At 34.0% G+C, this 21,928-nt stretch overlaps 1 protein-coding gene across 1 annotated transcript in view; it reads right to left on the bottom strand.

The window, feature by feature from the left end:
• Positions 1-21,928, bottom strand: part of FOCAD (focadhesin) — a 377,113-nt gene that overhangs the window by 194,180 nt on the left and 161,005 nt on the right. Inside the window, exons 12-15 of the mRNA XM_079112425.1 lie at positions 3,835-3,939; positions 3,489-3,590; positions 2,839-2,969; positions 417-543 (exon numbers count right to left, since the gene is read on the bottom strand). Coding sequence (XP_078968551.1) covers positions 417-543; positions 2,839-2,969; positions 3,489-3,590; positions 3,835-3,939 — 465 coding nt within the window. The remainder of the gene's footprint in view (positions 1-416; positions 544-2,838; positions 2,970-3,488; positions 3,591-3,834; positions 3,940-21,928) is intronic.

Here is a 21,928-nt window from a genome sequence, read left to right as displayed (position 1 = left end):
GATTCCTTTGCCAATCATCAAGTCAATATTAATATTCGCAGGTTACATAAATGTCACTGGACTGCACCAATTTCCTCATCTCACCTGAATCTAAGGTGTTCTAGTCACAAAATTAAGTAATACATTCAAGAGTTCTACAAACATAAGTATCCTTTCTGTTTTAATAAGTATAAATAAGAACAAGGAAAAAAAAACAAAAGTCAGGTTTTCTTTGGTGAGAATGTCCACATGACTAGATATTTTAAGAGACTTTTCTAGAAATAATTTTAAAGATACTTCTTGACTCTTCCAAACAAAAATCTCTGAGAATTAATATTCAGACTTTTATTACCTGAATCTAATCTTATATCCTGGTAGCTACTATAGCTTTTAAAATGATTTTCTCCAGTTAACCAAAACAACTTGAAAGCACCTACTTCAGCTTGGCAGAGTGCATGAAGACCTTGTAACACCAAGGCTGCTGGAGTAGCTTGATCAGGCTTGGTGCACTCATTCAACACCTGAGAAATGGCTGCCAACATGTCTGCACCATGTTGATAGGGCCTGCAAGAAATGACGATTCTAAATCAAAATTTGAGACAAAAAGCTATCACTATTACCAGTTTTTGTTTTCGTTTTTATAGTACTAGGGATTAAACCCAGAGCCTTACACACTGAGCTACATCCCAGTCCTGTTTTCTTTCATTTCGAGACAGGTTCTTGCCAAGGTGCCCAGGCTAGCCATGAACTTGCGGTCCTCCTGCCTCCACCTCCCAAGTGGCTGGGATTACAGACATGTGCCACCACACCCAGCGCCATTCCCACATCTTTTGAGCAAAAAGCATTATTACTTTTCTTTCTCCAAGTACCTACTATATGTTGACCCTCAAATACTAACATCATGTGTTTCTCTGTAAATATGTATAATCATGTTCATTTCTACTATGTTGATGCTCGTTTTTTACACAGAAATATTATTCAAAAAATATTTCATAACAAGTTTTATTCTCCTAAATCAGAAATCCTATCTTGTCTGAATTGAGAAAAAGTCAAGTCTATAATAATGATAAAAAAAATACTGACTTATCTTATTGAGATTATTAGTAAAAACAGAGCTATTTTAGCCTGGTGGCTGCTCTGAGACCAGGCACTATGAAAGCAGAGATTTGCTCATAAGATGATTTATGGTAGTAGAAATACCAACATCATAATACTCATCACAATACTGAAGATGATAAAAATACTGATAGAGAATACAGCTGAGTGCCTGTCTTCCACCAGGCACTGCCAGAATACTTCACTCATCCTTCTCTCTTTCCTCCTATCTGTTCCTCGTCTACCATGCTGTCCCCAGAGCATCTTTAACTTCAGAGTTACACAGTTCTTTCTCTGAATTCCTGATTGCGCTCAATGATATATTTTTCTAATTAATAAAATGTCAATAAGAGGAAATGGTCTCATGGGATTCCATTTTTTCATTGCCCCACAAATGGAAATGATTTTCTAAAGCTGGAAAAATCGGACCTATCTTAAGGTAATATCTGAAAGGAACACTGAATCAGTTATCCATAATCTCTGAACTGTCCTGATAGCCAGCCTCTCCTAAACTTCAGCCATAAGTATGTAAAATCAGAATGTCTGCTATTAACCTCTCATCTCAGAAATTTTTTCCATGCCAACATCTCAATAAAATGCAGACTCCCAGGTCTTGGGCTACATACTTTTTATAATTTGGACTGAGGCAAATGTTTTTGTGTTGCAGAAATGCAGAAGCCTAGAAAAGAGGCAGAATTGCTAGGGCTTAGATTCCAATAATTCTGACCAGGATTTTACTTGAAACAGGAATCATCCAGATGATCAAAATCTGGGCCAACTGATCACCCGACTTAAGGAAGCACCATCCACACTGTAGTCACTGCCAATAAGTGAGAAGCCCCCAGAATGCTACAAGGCAGAGGTACGATCAATACACAAAACTGCAGAACTATGAATGAATTCAAAAGCACTCAATCTATTTCCTCTGCAAATATTTTTACCTCATCCTATGCAAGAAAAAAAAAAATGGAAAGCTAGAGCTTTGCTTGTGTTATTTCAGTCTTACCTCCTCTAGCCTATTTAGTAATCTCTAATCTAGAACAGTCAGTTCCCTATTTTTATCTATGCTTAAAGTTTAGATAGAAATTCAACATCATTTCCTTCTTTGTTATAAGTCCTAATAATTCCATACAATGAGTCACACATAAGTTCTTCCCTATAAAAACACTAGGAAGAATATAAAAAAGAATGTCTTAGGACTATAGTCCACTGCTTAGCTTTCAGGAATTTACATACGGAAAAATAGAAAACATTGCATCATATGTTTTACTATAATATTAAATTGTTATCCAGAAAGAGATATAAATATCTCATAAGTGTAGATACAAGACTAGACCTGCAAAGGAAAGACATACTTGCTTCTCAAAGTTAATGTACAGTAGTACTAAATTTTGCAATCAGCCAGGTGTGGTGGCACATGCCTGTAATCGCAGCAGCTTGGGAGGCTGAGGCAGGAGGATCATGAGTTCAAAGTCAGCCTCAGTAAAAGTGAGGTGCTAAGCAATTCAGTGAGACCCTGTTTCTAAATAAAATACAAAATAGAGCTGGGGATGCAGGTCAGTGGTCAAGCACTCCTGAGTTCAATCCCCAGAACCCATCAAAAAAGAAAAAAATTATAATCAGAAAACATGCATTGAAAAATTCTTTATTCTTTCATAAAATAGAAAAAATTTAAGGTAAAGAAACATACATATGTATTTATATATATACATATACATATATATATCTCACAATACATATCCCTAAGAATTAAGCACTTCTTACCTTTGCTTGCATATATCTCTGATTGATGCCGCTTTTGCAATCAGCTTTTCCCACTGCAGCTCCTTGCCCACAGAGAGAGAAGGCACATCAGACATGGCCATGAAACGCTGAAGCTCAGGATACACACGGTCCTAATAAGGCAATTTCACGAAAAAGGTAATTTCCAATGTAAGTTGAATAATCATTATCTCCTTTTATGCAGCATGTTCACCTCCAAATCTTACATTTGCATTGAAATTATAATGCATTTCTTCTAATCAGCATAGAAGAATACTGTTATGATTGCTGAGGATTTTCTTACAGACCCATGTACCATTTCATTTCATAAAACAAGAAGAAAGTGGCTATGTGTCATCCTAATTACAAAGGCTCTAATTACTTACAACCATATTTCCATTACTTTCTTACACAAATGGAAATATAAATTTCAGAAATAAGGAAATAAGATTATTTTATATTCTCAGTTACTCTGAGAGCCAATCAGAACTGACTGTATTATAGATCAAATACATCACAATAAATCAAAATTTCTCAATGCAATCGATGCCACTCACTAATACCACTAAATCAAAGCACTGTCACACATAATGACATTTTTCTTCAGTGAAAGGAACATGTTAATACTCATACAAGTGCATTTCTGAGCTTACTTGTTTTTCCCACAAAGATGTCAACAGGCGCAAAGTGACAGCTCTTAGTTGTGGGGTAGTTCCAAGCAGTTGGATTACTCGCAGAATCTGTCCTACACACACCTAGGAAAATATTAAAGGAAGTCTGGATTCATAAATGTAAATGTAGACAGCCTGAAGATTGTCAAAAGCATTTTATATTCCTTACTATTAAGTGAAGACTAAAATGGAAGCTTACTGAAATATCACCCATCTTCTCAGAGGATGGGAAATAACTTTGGGAAGGGCTAGCTAGAAATCCTGGGGCACAGGACCTCAGGGAAAACTTTCTTTTTATTTCTCCCACTAAACTGATTAACATACTAACCTTGTGAACACCAAGCATCGGTAAAGTATACAATATGTCATTATATAATATAGGTTCCAGTGGTCTTCCCAATTTGAACATTAAAACTGGAATCAGATTTGGTACCTAAGATAAATGTAAATAATATGTTAATCATAACTTATTATAAATCAATGTTTACCTCCTTTCTTGAAAGGAATATGACAATGAAAAAATTAGAAAACAGAAATGTCAGTTACTATTTATTAATGGCAATTTCACTTTTTCATAGAACCAATAGCATTCCACTTTTTATAATTAGATTCCAAACAGTATTTTTCTTAGACAACCATGACATTAACTCAGAACAACACGAAAGTTAATATATATTTTACCCCAAAGAAATTTGCAGTTTTAACAAAAAGTCAAATTTTAAGCTATAATAAAAATAACAAAATTGAGGCTGGGTTTGTGTGGCTCAATGGTAAAGTGCTTGCATGGCATGTGTGAGGCCCTGGGTTTGATCCTCAGCACTGTAAATAAATAAATAAATAAATAAATAAATAAATAAATAAATAAATAAATAAATAAACAAACCATTGACAAATAATAAATTTTTTTAAAAACCAACAAAATAACTCCCAGAATAATTAAATATTCGATGGGTTCTTCCAATGCAAAATAATTAAAATTGGTATATTAAAAGGGACTGGGGATAAATGGATTAAAATTTCTCTAGGTTCCTATTTCAATCTTTACACATAACAAAATGAGAAAAACAATTTATTCATGGATCACACAATGTAAAATTATTAAGATGGAAATATTTCCTAAATTCATTTACATATGCAATCCCTAACAAAATGGAAGCTGGTTTCCTCGCAAAAATTGAGACACTAGTATTAAAATTCATATGTAAAAGCAAGATACTCTGAATAAACAAAACAATCTTGAGGAGGAAGAACAAAATTTGAGGACTCAAATTCAAATCTGGAATTGGGAAGTTTGAGAAATTCCAAATTTACTATAAGGCTACAATAATCAAAACTATATGATACAAACATGAGAAGAAAAATATAGCTCAGTGGAATAGAATATAGGGTCCAGAAATGAATGCCTACATTTATAATCAATTTGTTTTTGACAGTTTTGACAGGGAAAAAATGTCATGGGGAAAAATAAATGTATCTTTGTAAAATAGTGCTGAATTCCACCAACCAGATATCTACAGGTGAAAGAATAAAACTGGACCCCTTTCTCACATCATGAGTAAAAATTAACTCAAAATGGATTTCAGACCTAAATATAAGAGCTAAAACTAAAACATGTCTAGATAAAACCTGTAGATTAATGTAAACAGTAGCATTATTCATACTGTTCCAAAAGTAGAAACCATATAAATGGTCAGCAACTGATAAATTGAAAAATAAAATGTAATATAACTAAACCAAGGAATATTGTTCAGCCATAAAAAGAAAAGAAGTACTGATACATGCTACAATACAGATGAACCTTAAAAACATTAGGCTAATGAGAAAAGTCAATTATAAGACACATGTTATGAGATCTCAATTATATGAAAGATATGCCCAGAATAGGCAAATCTAGAAAGAGAGAAATTAGGTTAGTGGTTGCCCAGGACTTTTGGGGGGGCAGGGAAAGGGATCAGGGAGGAAGAAATAGGGAGTAACTAAAAATGACTATGGAGTTTCTTTCAAAGGTGATAAAAGTGTGCTCAAATTGACTGCAGTGAGATTTGTACAACTCTGTAAATATACTAAAAACCACTGAATTGTATACTTTAAATGAGTGAATTGAATAATATTATACCTTAATAAGGTTACTTTGAAAAATTCAATTCAAAATCATTTGATGAATGTCTACTAAGAGTGAGGTACTTAGTTTGGTAGTACAAAATGGAGTGCCAAAATAAAAAATTATATTCCATGTGCTGCATTTCAAAGGTTAGTTGTCCAGTATTTGTTAATTTCCTCTATCTGTTCTAATCTTAGAAAGCTTGTTCCTTCTAAGGTTAGAAGACATCTCCTTTAATTCAATTTCAGGAAGGAAAAATATCTTCTTACCCCACCACCAAAAAAGTGACGGTGAAACATTAATTCATTAATGATCCTGATCCTGCTGTACCATGGAGGCACGAGGAGCTACGCATGCAATGACTGCAGCCTCTCAGCACACAGCCAGAATTTATGATGTTTTTAACAGAAGAGAAATTCTATCACTCTCTCACCTTGGGCAAATGAAGGGAGACAAATTTTTGAATTGCCTTCTTATTTCCCATTTTAATTAAAAACAAAAGGTTATCTTAGATTGCCTTGCACTGGTCTCAAATGAATTATACCTTTGTGGGAAGATTTCTACCAAGACACTCTGACAGATTCTTAGTTCTGGGAAAGGCAATCAGCGCATTTAGTGGCATCTTATAAAATAGTGTATTTCGTCATGTGGCTTTTAAACAAATGTTTTAATTATATTGTCAAGAAAGAAATAAAGCACTGTATTTATGCCTAAAAGTATGGGGGTTTTTTTGTTTTTTGTTTTTTTTTTTTAAGAGCATTGGCCCTACAGAAGTTATGTGTCTTTTTCTCTGGCCACCTCAGAAATAAAGAAACAATGTGTGAAATAATCTTAGACTTAAAACAGTTTTGAGGGATGATAGCCCAAATTAAATGTCCAGTTACATGGAAAGAGTAAAACAATTGACATTTTACTAAAAAAAAAAAAAAAAAAAAAAAAAAAAGATACAGTTGTATATCTGTGAAAAATATCTTTTTTGCATAATGTTAAATGTGGGTTGAAGTGTTCATAATTAAATAACATGTAAATATATTTATTTACTTGAGATGTCATTACCAGCTCTTGAACCTTATACTATTAAGAGGTAGGAGGAAAAGGAAAAGAAAGAATTTAACTAAATTTAAAATAATCTGGTAAGGACCCCCATAATTAATTATCTTGAGATCTGGCTTCAGAAATCTCAATGCTTTCTCTTTTCACAATCAGAGTTCAAGTCTTTGATAAACAAATTGATTTAGAATCATGGGATAGTTATGGGAGTCCCCATAACATTATCCCAGTAGATTTCTCATCAGAAATCTTGCAATCCAGAAAGGAATGAGATGAAATAATCAAAGCAATGAAATTAAAAAAAAAAAAAGAAAAAAACATACTGCCAACCAAGAATACTGTATCTAGCAAAACCATCCTTCAGAAATAGAAAGAGAAATAAAGATATTCCCAGATGAATCAAGCAGAAAGATTTCACCACCACAAGATCTGCCTTACAAGAAATGTTTAAAAAAAAAAAAGTAATTCACGTTGAAATGAAAGGACACCAGATGAATACAAAAGCACAGGATAGCATAAAATTTTCTGGCAAAGGTAAATATGTATTAAAAAATACAAAATCCTATAATGTGGTAACATGGTGTATAAATCACTTTCGATTCTGGAACATGAGTTAAGATGAAAGTATAAAAAATATTAGAAATCCTAAACTATGGAAATGGACAAACAATCTAAGTAATTTGTGGCATCAGAAAGTAAAAAGTAAAAGAATAGAGTTTATGTATGTGATTCAACTGTGCGTGTGTATGTATGTGTGTATATATATGTTGTCAATCAGCTTAAAATAGTGTTATGGCTACAAGATGTTTCATGTAAGCCTCATGGTGATCATAAAGAAAATAATCATGAGATACACAAAAGAAAATGAATATGGAATCAAAACACAACACATAAAATGAAAAACAAAAGATGACAACAAGAGAAAAAAGAGAGCCAACAAGCTACCAAAGAACAGTTAACAAAATGGAAATTTTAAATCCTTCCATGCTACTGATTGTTTTTAAAGTAAATGGATTAAACTCCCAATGAAATGACACAGAGTAGCTGAACAAATGAAGAAAACAATATCCAACTATAAACAATCTACAAGGTTCATTTTAGATGAAACGTAGTATGAAAGTTAAAGGGTATTCAAAACAAATGGTAATAGAGAACACAGTAACCATACTTAAGATAATAGACATCAAGTCAAAAATGTCACAAGAGACAAAGAAGGACATTACATAATGACAAAATTTACAAATATATGTGTATATAGACATAAAGCTGATATATGAACCTAAATGTAAAAAGCAAACATTGACAGCAACACAATAATAGTAGAAGGGGGAAATAGAACACAACATAATAGTAGTTGAAGACTTCCATAACCCCACCACTTTCAGTAAGTAAATAGAGGACTTGAACACCACTATAGACCAAACAGTACTAACAAACATATACAGAACATTCTACTCCATAACAGCAGAAGGTGTGTGTTCCTCTCAATCACACATGGAACAGTCAGCAAGAGAGATCGTATGTTAGGTCACAAGATAAGTCAACAAATTTAAGAGTTTGAAATCATGCCAAATGTCCTTTTCAATTACAACAGAATAAAATAGAAATCAAACCATTCATCAGCAAGTGAAGGTACCTCTGCCCACTAGCAGGGAATATACCCCACCAGAAGGCCACCACCCCTAGGGAGTCAGCTCCCTTGTGGAGCACTGCATTATCAACTTCCTCCAAGATTTCAGGCTACTGAAGACTAAGAGGGGATATAATAGAAATCTTCAGGGATATTATAAGACAATAGAGGAAATCTGCAATATCACACCAGTCAACTGATACCTGAACAATATGAGAAAACAAGGAAAGAAAATGCTGCAAACAAATCTAGATGTTACATCAATGAAACCCAACGACAGCATGGCAGAAGAAATGACAGAAAGGGAGTTCAGAATGTACATAATTAAAATGCTCAGGGAAGCAAATGACGAGATGCAAGAGCAAATGCAGGCACTGAATGATTGCACCAATCGACAGTTAAAAGAGCAAATACAGGAAGCAAAAGATCACTTCAATAAAGAGTTAGAGATATTGAAAAAAAAACCAAACAGAAATCCTTGAAATGAAGGAAACAATAAACTAAATTAAGAACTCCATAGAAAGCATAACCAATAGAATAGAACACCTGGAAGACAGAACATCAGACATTGAAGATAAAATATTTAACCTTGAAAACAAAGTTGAACAAACAGAGAAGATGGTAAGAAATCATGAACAGAATCTCCAAGAACTATGGGATATCATGAAGAGGCCAAATTTGAGAATTATTGGAATTGAGGAAGGCTTAGAGAAACAGACCAAAGGAATGAACAATCTATTCAATGAAATACTATCAGAAAATTTCCCAAATCTGAAGAATGAAATGGAAGATCAAGTAAAAGAGGCTTATAGGACTCCAAATATACAAAATTACAACAGACCCACACCAAGGCACATTATAATGAAAATGCCCAACATACAAAATAAAGACAGAATTTTAAAGGCCGCAAGAGAGAGGAATCAAATTACATTCAGGGGGAAACCAATACGGTTATCAGCAGATTTTTCAATCCAGACCCTAAAAGCTAGAAGGGCCTGGAACAACATTTTTCAAGCCCTGAAAGAAAATGGATGCCAACCAAGAATCTTATACCCAGCAAAACTTACCTTCAAATTTGATGATGAAATAAAATCCTTCCATGATAAACAAAAGCTAAAAGAATTTACAAAAAGAAAGCCAGCATTACAGAACATTCTCAGCAAAATATTCCATGAGGAAGAGATGAAAAACAAAGAAACAAATCAGCAATGGGAGGAACCATCCTAAAGGAATTGTCAAATAAAGGAAGAACCAAGTTGTCTCAAAATAAATAAATAAATAAATAAATAAATAAATAAATAAATAAATAAATAAATAAAATGAACCAAATGACCGGGAATACTAATCATATCTCAATAATAACCCTGAATATTAATGGCCTGAACTCATCAATCAAAAGACATAGACTGGCAGATTGGATCAAAAAGAAAGATCCAACAATATGTTGCCTGCAAGAGACTCACCTCGTAGAAAGAGATACACAGAGACTAAAGGTGAAAGGATGGGGGAAAACATATCATACACATGGACTCAGCAAAAAAGCTGGGGTATCCATCCTCATTTCAGATAAGGTGGACTTCAAGTCAAAACTAGTCAAAAGGGATAAAGAAGGACATTACATACTGCTTAAGGGAACCATAAATCAGCAAGACATAACAATCATAAACATCTATGCCCCAAACAGTGGCTCATCCATGTATGTCAAACAAATCCTTCTCAATTTCAGAAACCAAATAGACCATAACACAATAATACTAGGTGATTTTAACACGCCTCTCTCACCACTGGACAGATCTTCCAAACAAAAATTGAACAAAGAAACCATAGATCTCAATAACACAATCAATAATTTAGACTTAACGGACATTTATAGAATATACCATCCAACCAAGAGCGAATACACTTTCTTCTCAGCAGCACATGGATCCTTCTCTAAAATAGACCATATATTATGCCACAAAGCTAATGTAAGCAAATACAAGAAGATAGAGACACTACCTTGTATTCTATCAGATCATAATGGTTTGAAGTTAGAAATAAATGAAAGAGTAAAAAACAGAAGCTACTCCAACACCTGGAGATTAAACAATATGCTATTACATGATGAATGGATAACAGAAGATATTAGGAAGGAAATTAAAAAATTCCTAGAGGTAAATGAGAACAAAGAAACATCATATCAAAATCTTTGGGACACTATGAAAGCAGTACTTAGAGGAAAATTTATTTCATGGAGCGCATTCAATAAAAGAAGTAAAACTCAACAAATAAACGACCTAACACTACAGCTCAAAGCCCTAGAAAAAGAAGAACAGACCAACACCAAAAGTAGTAGAAGACAGGAAATAGTTAAACTCAGAGCTGAAATCAACGAAATTGAAACAAAAGAAACTATACAAAAAATTGACAAAATAAATAGTTGGTTCTTTGAAAAAATAAACAAAATTGATAAACCCTTAGCCACTCTAACAAAGAGAAGACGAGAGAAAACCCAAATCACCAAAATTCGGAATGAACAAGGAAATATCACAACAGACACGATTGAAATACAAAACATAATTAGAAGCTATTTCGAAAATCTATATTCTAACCAAATAGAAAATTTCGAAGACATCAACAGGTTTCTAGAGACATATGAATTGCCTAAATTGAACGAGGAGGACATACAAAATTTAAATAGATCAATTTCAAGTAATGAAGTAGAAGAGGTCATCAAAAGCTTACCAACAAAGAAAAGTCCAGGACCAGACGGGTTCTCAGCCGAGTTCTACAAAATCTTTAAAGAAGAGCTCATTCCAATACTTCTCAAAGTATTCCATGAAATAGAAGAGGAGGGTACCCTCCCAAACTCATTCTATGAAACCAATATTACCCTGATACCCAAGCCAGACAGAGATAAATCAAGGAAAGAAAATTTCAGACCAATATCGTTAATGAACATTGACGCAAAAATTCTCAATAAAATTTTAGCAAATCGCATACAAAAATATATTAAAAAGATAGTGCACCACGATCAAGTGGGTTTTATCCCAGGGATGCAAGGTTGGTTCAACATCCGGAAATCAATAAATGTAATTCACCATATCAATAGACTTAAAGTCAAGAACCACATGATTATTTCAATAGATGCAGAAAAAAGCATTTGATAAAATACAACACCCCTTCATGCTCAAAACTCTAGAAAAAATAGGGATAGTGGGAACATTCCTTAACATTGTAAAGGCCATCTATGCTAAGCCCATGGCTAATATCATTCTAAACGGTGAAAAACTGAAAGCATTCCCCCTAAAAACTGGAACAAGACAGGGATGCCCTCTTTCACCACTCCTATTCAATATCGTTCTTGAGACTCTAGCCAGAGCAATTAGACAGACCAAGGAAATTAAAGGAATACGAATAGGAAAAGAAGAACTCAAACTATCCCTATTTGCGGATGATATGATTATATACTTAGAGGAACCAGGAAATTCCACCAGAAAACTGTTAGAACTCATAAGTGAATTCAGTAAAGTGGCAGGTTACAAGATCAATGCTCATAAATCCAATGCATTTTTATACATAAGGGAGGAATCCTCAGAAAGAGAAATTATGAAAACTACCCCATTCACCATAGCATCGAAAAAAATAAAATACTTGGGAATCAATCTCACAAAAGAGGTAAAAGACCTCTACAATGAGAACTACAGAACACTAAAGAAAGAAATCGAAGAAAACCTTAGAAGATGGAAAGATCTCCCATGTTCTTGGATAGGCCGTATTAATATTGTCAAAATGGCCATACTACCAAAAGTGCTATACAGATTCAATGCAATCCCAATTAAAATCCCAATGACGTACCTTACAGAAATAGAGCAAGCAATCATGAAATTCATCTGGAAGAATAAGAAACCCAGAATAGCTAAAGCAATCCTTCGCAGGAAAAATGAAGCAGGGGGTATCGCAATACCCGAACTTCAACTTTATTACAAAGCAATAGTAACAAAGACGGCATAGTACTGGTACCAAAATAGACAGGTAGATCAATGGTACAGAATAGAGGACACGGACACAAACCCAAATAAATACAACTTTCTAATACTAGACAAAGGCGCCAAAAATATGCAATGGAGAAAAGATAGCCTCCTCAACAAATGGTGCTGGGAGAATTGGAAATCCATATGCAACAGAATGAAACTAAACCCATATCTCTCACCCTGCACAAAACTCAACTCAAAATGGATTAAGGACCTTGGAATCAGACCAGAGACTGCAGATTATAGAAGAAAAAGTAGGTCCCGATCTTCAACATGTCGGCCTAGGACCAGACTTCCTCAACAGGACTCCCATAGCACAAGAAATAAAAGCAAGAATCAATAACTGGGATAGATTCAAACTAAAAAGCTTTCTCTCAGCAAAGGAAACTATCAGTAATGTGAAGAAAGAGCCTACAGAGTGGGAGAATATCTTTGCCAATCATACTTCAGATAGAGCACTAATCTCCAGAATCTATAAAGAACTCAAAAAACTCTACACCAAGAATACAAATAATCCAATCGACAAATGGGCTAAGGAAATGAACAGACACTTCACAGAAGAAGATGTACAAGCAATCAATAAACATATGAAAAAATGTTCAACATCTCTAGTAATAAGAGAAATGCAAATCAAAACCACCCTAAGATTCCATCTCACCCCAATTAGAATGGCGATTATCAAAAATACAAGCAACAGGTGTTGGCGAGGATGTGGGGAGAAAGGTACACTCATACATTGCTGGTGGGGCTGCAAATTAGTGCAGCCACTCTGGAAAGCAGTGTGGAGATTCCTTAGAAAACTTGGAATGGACCCTCCATTTGACCCAGCTATCCCACTCCTTGGCCTATACCCAAAGGATCTAAAATCAGCATACTACAGAGATACAGCCACATCAATGTTCATAGCTGCTCAATTCACAATAGCCAGACTATGGAACCAACCTAGATGCCCTTCAATTGACGAGTGGATAAAGAAACTGTGGTATATATACACAATGGAATATTACTCAGCCATAAAGAATGACAAAATTATGGCATTTGCAGGCAAATGGATGAAATTGGAGAATATCATGCTAAGTGAGATAAGCCAATCTCAAAAAGACAAGGGACGAATGATATCGCTAATAAGTGGAGGATGACACATAATGGGGGGGAGGGAAGGGTTAGTGTTAGGGTTAGAGTTAGGGTTAGGGAGGGGGGCAAGTATGGAGGAAGAAAGTACTGTATAGAAGGTAAAGAGGGGTGGGAGGGGTGGGGGGAAGGGGAAAAAATAACAGAATGAATCAAACAACATTATTGTATGTGGATTTATGATTACACAAATGGTATGCCTTTGCACCATGTACAAACAGAGAGGCAACATGTATCTCATTTGTTTACAATAAAATAAAAAAAATAAAATAAAATAAAATAAAATAGAAATCAATAAGAGAGGGAAACTAAAAAATTCACAAATACAGGGAAATTAGACAACAATTCCTGAACAACCAATGGATCAAAGAAGAGGTCAATAGGAAAATTGGAAAATATCTTCAGACAAATGAAAGCACAACCAACCAAAACTTATGGAAAGTATAAAAAGCAGCACTAAGAAGTCTAGAGCTGTAAATGTCTTCATCAAAAAAGAAAAACAATCTCAAAAGAACCTAGTTTTATACCACAAGGAACTAGAAAACAAGAACAACATTGCTTAAAGGAAGAAGACAGGTTTTATGAAAAGATCCATGAAATTAACCCATTTTTTAGCTAGAGTAAGGGGGAAGGAAGAGACACAAATAAATAAAAGCAGATGTAAAAGAGGAGACACTGAAACTATGCTAAAGGAATAAAATGAATTATAAAAGACTAATATAAATGATTTTATTTCAACAAACTGGGTTATCTAGAAGAAATGGATAAATTCTGAATAAAGTAAATCCATAACTGGGAAGGAGATCGAATTTAATTCAAAAATTAAAAAAAAAAAAAACTCCCAACATGATGGAACACACTTATAATTCCAGCTAATCAGGAGGCTGAAGCAGGAGGATAGCAAGTTTGAGGCCAGTCTAGGTAACTTAAGTGAGACTTTGTCTAAACGAAAAATTTAAAATGGCTAGAGATGTAGCAAAGTGGTAGAGTGCTTACCTAGCATGTGTGAGGCACTGGGTTCAATTCCCAGTAGGCAAGGAAAAGAAAAAAAGACTCTCAACAAAAATTCCAAAGACCCAATGGCTTCACTGAAGAATTCTCCCAATTATTTAAAAATTAACATCAATCCTTCCCAAATCCTGCCCCATCTTCCCCACAAAAAAAAAAAATTAAGGGAAAAAAATACTTCCAAACTAATTTTATGAGGCCAGAATTACCCTGATTACCAAAGTTGAACAAATATATAACAAGAAAGCAAACTACAGGACAAGATTCCTGATGAACACAAGTGCAAATATCTTCAAATAATTACTAGCAAACTGAACTCAGCAGCACATTAAAAAGGTCATTCACCATGATCAAGTGGGATTCATATCAGGGGTGCAAGGATGTTTAAAACATGAAAAGCAATCAATATGACAGATCACATTAATAAAACAAAGGACAGAAATATCACATAATTATCTCGAGAAATGCAGAAAGAGCATTTGACAAAATTCAACACTTCTTATAATAAAAATAGAAGGAAATTAGCTCAGCATAAGATCTGAAATTATAAAGGTCCTAGAAGAAAACATGGAAGAAAAACTTTATAACATTGGTCTCAGCAATAATTTCTTTGATCTGACACCAAAAGCACAAACAAAAAAAGGTAAAAAGAGTAAAGGGGATTCCATCAACTAAAAATCTTCTCTGAAGCATAACAAGCAATTAACAGGGTAATTTGCAACCTATGGACGAGGAGGAAGTGTCTGCCAACCACTTATCTGATAAGGGGTTAATACCCAAAATATGTAAGGAACCCTATAACAAAATAATAACAACTCAATTTTAAGAGGGGAGAAGGATATTTCTCCAAAGTAAACATACAAATGGCTAACACATACATAAAAAGTTGCTCAAAGTCAGTAATTGCTAGATAAATACAAATCAAAACCATTATGAGATATTACCTTACCTCACTTCTGGAAGAATGGCCATCATTAAAAAAAAAAAAAAGAAGAAATGCTGGTAAGGATGTAGAAAATTTGGAATTTTCAGCCACAGCTGGTAGGAATGCAAAATGGCATAGCCAGTATGGAGAACAGTATGGTGGTTATTAAAAAATTAAAAATGTAAAGAATAAAAATACAAAGATCATACAATCTAGCAATCCCACTTAAGAATATTTGGCCAAAACAATTTAAATCAGGATCTCAAGGAGAGAGTTGCACTCCTATATTCATTGCAGAATTATTCACAAAAGAATTAGAAAAAACCTAAATATTCATCAATGGAGGAATGGATAAACAGAATGGGGTCTATGATATTCAGTCTTTAAAAAGAAGGAAAACATCATACGCTACAACTTGGATGAACTTTGAGGACATTATACTAAATGAAACAAGCCAACCACAGAAGGACAAATATTGCATGGTTTCCTTATTTGCAGTTCCTAAGAAACTATTCTCAAGAAAATATTCTTGAGATCTACTATATAATGCTTATATAGTTAACAATATTGAATGGGTTATACTCAGAAATTTGTTAAGGTAGATTTTATACATATATTTAAACCCCTCCCCAAAGGATCATGGGATTGTTTTCATGAGTCATAAGAGGCCTTGTCAGATTCATTTACCTTAACAACTTTATTCTACATATAATGAAATTAAGGTGCAGGGAGATCACAAGGTTTATTGGTGGTAAAGCGAAGAGAGCAGCTCATGCCTCAACTCACCCCTCCTTTCTGTCTTGGCAGAGAGACAGCAACAAAGATTCCAGACTATTTATTACAGGAATAAAGAGCTGTCATGGAAGTCTTCCATTAATTGGACAGTACCTACATGCGGGGGGGGGGGGGGGGAGGCAGGATGAGTCACAAACCAGCTCCCTGAAGTACAGCACACAAAGAACAAAGAAATTCTACTCTGAACACCAGGAAAAACATACATATTGGCAACACTTACGAAGCGGCTGCACCGCCCCCCACACCAAATTATAGCATAATCTTTTAGACAGTTCTATAATGAAAATTATGAGTAGTTCTTTCTACTTATAAATTATAAGAAATAAAAAGGGCTCCGTTACTATCCATCATAGCATCAGATAAGAGAATATATAATGTTTGTAACTATCCCTCTTTCTTAAAACTATGAGAGATAGTCCATACTTTATTACTGTATGAGGGATATGGCAATAAATTAGTATGAAGAGAAAATAAAGTTGCCAGTGAAAAGAAATAACTCAGAACATGATGATCCAATGAAAGCGAGAGGCAAAAATCCAAGGCAATATCTGGTTTTCTTTATCTTTCAGACTCATGTATTATAAAACTGGATCTGACAAAAGTGCATTCTGAGTTCACATTTTATGCACATATATACTCAATGAATGCTGACCATCTTTGCCTAAGACTTTGTTCTTCTATAGGGAAGAAAAATGAACCTAAATTCTACATATACAACTGTGTTTGCCATTCATAAAAGAGTGGCAAGATAATAGTATGTGCAAAGTTAGAAATGAAAAGATAAAACATCAATTTTTATGTAAGAATGGATATGCTTGAATGGTATGTACAAACAGAAGCATAAATGCACTCTTCAATAATTTTAACACTGAGTGGGATTTTTGAAATTTTTCACTCTAACCAGGTACAGTGGCACACATTTGTAATCCCATAAAATCAGGAAACAGAGGCAGGAGGATTACTTGAGCCTAGGAATGCAAGATCAGCCTGGATAACATAGCAAGAACCCATAATTTAAAAAGTAATAATAAATAAAAAATCATTCTACCAAAAAAGGATGTAATGCACAATCAAGTTTTGAACATTAGTTAATTCCATCTTCCTCAATTACTTGACATTTCTACTTAGGGAGTCCACTGATTAAGTAATCCTTTAGAAAGCAGTCCACTGACAGGTGCTGAAAAGCCAATTATTTCTTCCACTTACAAGGAATCTGTAGGCATATAGCAACATCAAAAGAAGGGTAAACATGGTATAATTTTACTCTTCAGATTCAAAGTATATTTATATCCCAACACCATAACAAAACAAGCATTCTAAAGTCTTAAGGTTTATGCATTGAGAGTTGCATCACAAGGGAAGAAATGTTTCTAGACTATGGTGATATGTTCCTCTAACTGTGTCACTCCAGCAGTTGATCTGTAGTGAGTTCTCAAATAACAGCAGCTAGCAATTTACTAACCCTCATTATAAGATTCTCATAAACATTTTGTAGACATTTATGATTATCTCCATGTTTCCAGTGAAGAAACGGAAGTTTATACTGAAGTTAAGATTGGATCAAAGCAACTCCAAACCCCATATGCCTGTCATTTATCCACACCAAAGGGAGTGATGGCATGTTTTCACCTTTGTAACACTAGTACCTATTACACTGAAATGTTTTTAGAATGTAAAAATTATTCCTGATTTCTCTATCTGCTCAAATTTGGTAAAGAAAAAGGGATCTTATAATAATATTGCAACCATTTGACTCTGTAAGCAAGTGTTAAAAGCACGCCATTTGCAAAGTAAAGTACTTAAAGATAGTACTCTCTTCAAATTAACTTGGAATCAGAAGACATGATCTGTCAGATAAAGGTTACCCAGATGTCAAAAAGGCAGACGCTCTCAGATTTTGAGATATAAGTAAGGTCAACAACACAGCAGTTCCAATAATGGAAAGATAGAAAAATTATTGCAGACTGGACTCAGATAAAATCAAGTACCCTATACTTGAGAAGAATGGCAGAGAAGGAAATAACAATGACTAGATTTCCAAGTTAGTTTTATCGGCCGTCTGAATCTTCATGACAACACAAACAACCTATATATGTAGAAAATGGAATAAGAAAACTTAAATCATGAAGTAATGGTTGGCCACAGGATGAACATATAACCACCAGTGAAGAAAAAGGAATATAATCAACATTAATTCTATTAATTGCTAACATTTTGACAACTGGCTATAAATGATAACTGTAATGACTGAATTCCTATAGGCATTAAATTTCTTTGTTGGACAAAAGTAGTTCTTACATTTTCTACCATGTGAGTTCTAAATCTCTGGTAATCTGGTAAAACAAAAGTTAAAAGTCTATTGGTAATATAAGTAATTCTAATGTATGTATTTTTCCTCTCTCTTAGGTACAATTTATATGAGTGTGTCTCTGCATTTAGCAATCAAAGTTGAAAGAGGGTGTGTGAAATCTCTCCAACAGTGAGATATAATTAAGCATACTCCTCGAAGTAAGCACTATATAATAAAACTAGAGAAAGCCAATCATTTTGATTTTTTTAAAAATAGTATATTGCTCAAAGAAATGAAAGCCATGTTAGTCAAACAATTTATTGGGATATGAAAAAACCTGCAAGAGTGACAACAGTCAATGTGACAGCAATTCATACTATGTTGGAGGGAAAAAAGAATGCAGGGTCAACCCAAGTGGATGGAACATAAAGTGTGACTCCGAAGACTGACTTTCCTTCTTCAGTGACGAAAACTGTGAAATTTAAATAAGTGATATACATGGTATACCATTAATTTATAAGGTCCTAATTTAATATCAAATAAAATAGGGTCTACATGAATCATGGTGAACAAATGACTGGATTATAATGTTACACTAACCAAGACTAATATGTAGAATGGAATAACATTAGTGGAAAAAAAACCAAAAACATAAAAAAGAATTGATCTAAATTTCTGGAAACAGTGAATAACAATGAAGACTAATTCTATTTCTAGAAGCAGACAGTGTGGTATACTGTTAAGAAATGACAGAAAACAGATTTAGTAAGCTCTTATCTTGCATAATCTTCTGCCTCAGGGAAAATCATCAGACTGGAGAGATGAAATAAACATTAGTAAGATGACACTGACATCCATGATAGAAGCAGACAATGCAAACCAACACGGGGAAAACAGATTAATCAATGATGGTGTTAGAAAAACTGATTAGCTACCAGGAAAAGGTAATTCTAATGCATTACCATGCCAGAAAAAAATTCTCGATGGATTCAAGAATTGCAGATAAAGAGGAATCATTTTTTAAACAATTTCAAAGAAAGCCAGGTGTGACAGTATAATCCCAGAGGACTTGGGAGACTGAGACAGAAGGATCACAAATGCAAGGCCAGCCTCAGCAACTTAGTGAGACCCTTGGCAACCTAGCAAGAGCCTATCTCAAAACAAAAAATAAAAAGGGCTGGAGTTGTGGCTCAGTGGTAACGTGTCCCCAGAGTTAAATTCCCACTATAAAAAATAAATTCAAAGAAATATTAAGTGAATGTTTGCATATTCTATAGACAAGTAGGAGCTCACTGAGCATTAAAGCAATAAGAGACTACTAATTAAGTTCATTAGCTTTCTATCCCTTTGACAAAATACCTGAGATAAGCAAATTACAAGGAGGGAAAGGTTGTTTTGGCTCACAGTTTCAAAGGTTTAGTCCATGATCTCTTGTTCCTGTCACTTGGGGCCTGTGGTGGCACAGTACATCATGACAAAAGCATATGAGAGAAGTCTATTCACCTCATGGTAACCAAGAAGCAAAGTGAAAGAAAGGGTAAGGGTCCTAATATCCCCTTTGGGGGCATATACCCAATGACCTAACATTCTTCCACTAGTTCCAGAACTTGCCAGTAGCACCACAGGCAACCAACTTAACACGGACCTTCAGATCCAAACTATAGCATGAGGATTAATATGCTATAGAAGGAAGAACATCTAGAAAACAAAAAATTCTTTAAAATTGAAAGATAAGAAAATGAGCCACAAAGTGGACTACGAAAGAAATAGAGAAAGAAAAATAGAGAAACAAATAGAGAAAGAGAAATAAATAGAGAAAGAAAAGAAAATGAGAAGACCTGTATAAGAATTCAGGGTCCGAATGACAGACAACCCAGAAAAGCAATAAGAAGTCATTAGAGGGAACAAAGTAAATGATAAAATGATGAGGAAAATTCCCCAGAAATCAGGACCTGAATTTTCAGATTAATTATCCAGCATAGCAGATGAAAGTAGATTTATTCCAAGATGCATTGTTATAAAATTATAGAGTACCAGGGACAAAGAGAACATACTAAAATCTTCCAGAGGGGAAATATAAAAACAGAAATTAGATCCACATAAACACATAGTCAGGATTTCATGAATCAAAATAACATTGGATTTATTCACAGCAACTCTAGAAGCTTTGGAACCAATGGAAGAAAACAAACAAAATTTTGAAGGACATTGGTTCCCAGCCTAGAAGTCTATACCCAGCCAAACTAACCTAAACACTGCCACTGCCACACTCCAAGTGCTCCCCTGACTTTAGATTTTAAAAAGGAAATAAAAACACATTTAATTATTGGCCAATGCTTTGATATTCTTTTAAAAATAACTTTAAAAACCATAAAAATTCTTAAAACACAAACTCCTCCCTCCTCCCACCTTCCCCAAAATGAACAAAGCATAAATCTAAAACTTAAAAAACACAAGGAGAATTTTTAAAAGTAGTGTCCAGCACAGTGGCAGACACCTGTAATTCCAGTGACTCAGGAGGCTGAGGCACTTGTCTAGCCTTGGCAACTTAGCAAGACCCTATCTCAAATAAGAAGGACTAGGGATCTAGCTCAGTGATAGAGTTCAATTCCCACTACATGAAAGAAAAAAAGGAAAAAAAGTAGCAACAGAAAACTTCAGGACCAATCAATCTCATTATTTTTTATGACTATAAATTTTAAGGTAATTTTCTTACATGTTAAAGTTTAAGATATTTTTTGTGAAATCATAAGGATACAGTGAAAGTGAAATAGACATTAATTATGGGGTAATGAAAGATGATACAATGTTTCTGAATAAAATTTTCAAACTTTTAAAAGTTCAGCTCTTATCTGTAATATGCTTCAAATTATCTCAGAATTTAGGAACTGGGGAGTGGAACATATAAATAATATGGACTAGCTATGTAATAATAACTGGAATATAAGGGTTATATATATCAAGCTAATTGTACTATTCTCTCCACTTTTGAGCATGCTTGAAATTTTTCATAAAAAAAGGTTAAAATTTTCTGATCTAGTATTCTCTCCATATAACTATTTTAAAACAAAACAAAAATTAAAAATTTAAGAGACAAAGATTTTCCTAAATATGCATAAAATACATATCATAGCATGTATTAATTTTTTGGTCAGGGTAAATCAAATGAAAAAACTTCCATATTAAAAATATAATGTGGAAAACATATGCCACAAAAATAAACCCTATAATTATTAGAATTTTTTTTATAACCACAAAGAAAAAAAGGCAAAAGAAATCTTCGAAAAATGTGCTCCTAGCAATAGGTAACATCAAAAATTTAAAAGACTAACATAGTGTTAATGATTTGGATATGAGGTGGTCCACTGAAAGCTTATAAGCGAGACAATGTAGGAATGTTCAGAGGGAAAATGATTAGATTAGGAGAACTGAAACCTAATCTGTAATTTAATCCATTTGATGGATCAATAATTTGAAAG

Source organism: Sciurus vulgaris (assembly GCF_902686455.1).
Source record: "Sciurus vulgaris genome assembly, chromosome: 15".
NCBI classification, from domain to species: domain Eukaryota; kingdom Metazoa; phylum Chordata; class Mammalia; order Rodentia; family Sciuridae; genus Sciurus; species Sciurus vulgaris.
Note: the sequence above shows the minus strand (reverse complement) of the source record. Positions and strands in the feature narration are given on the sequence as shown.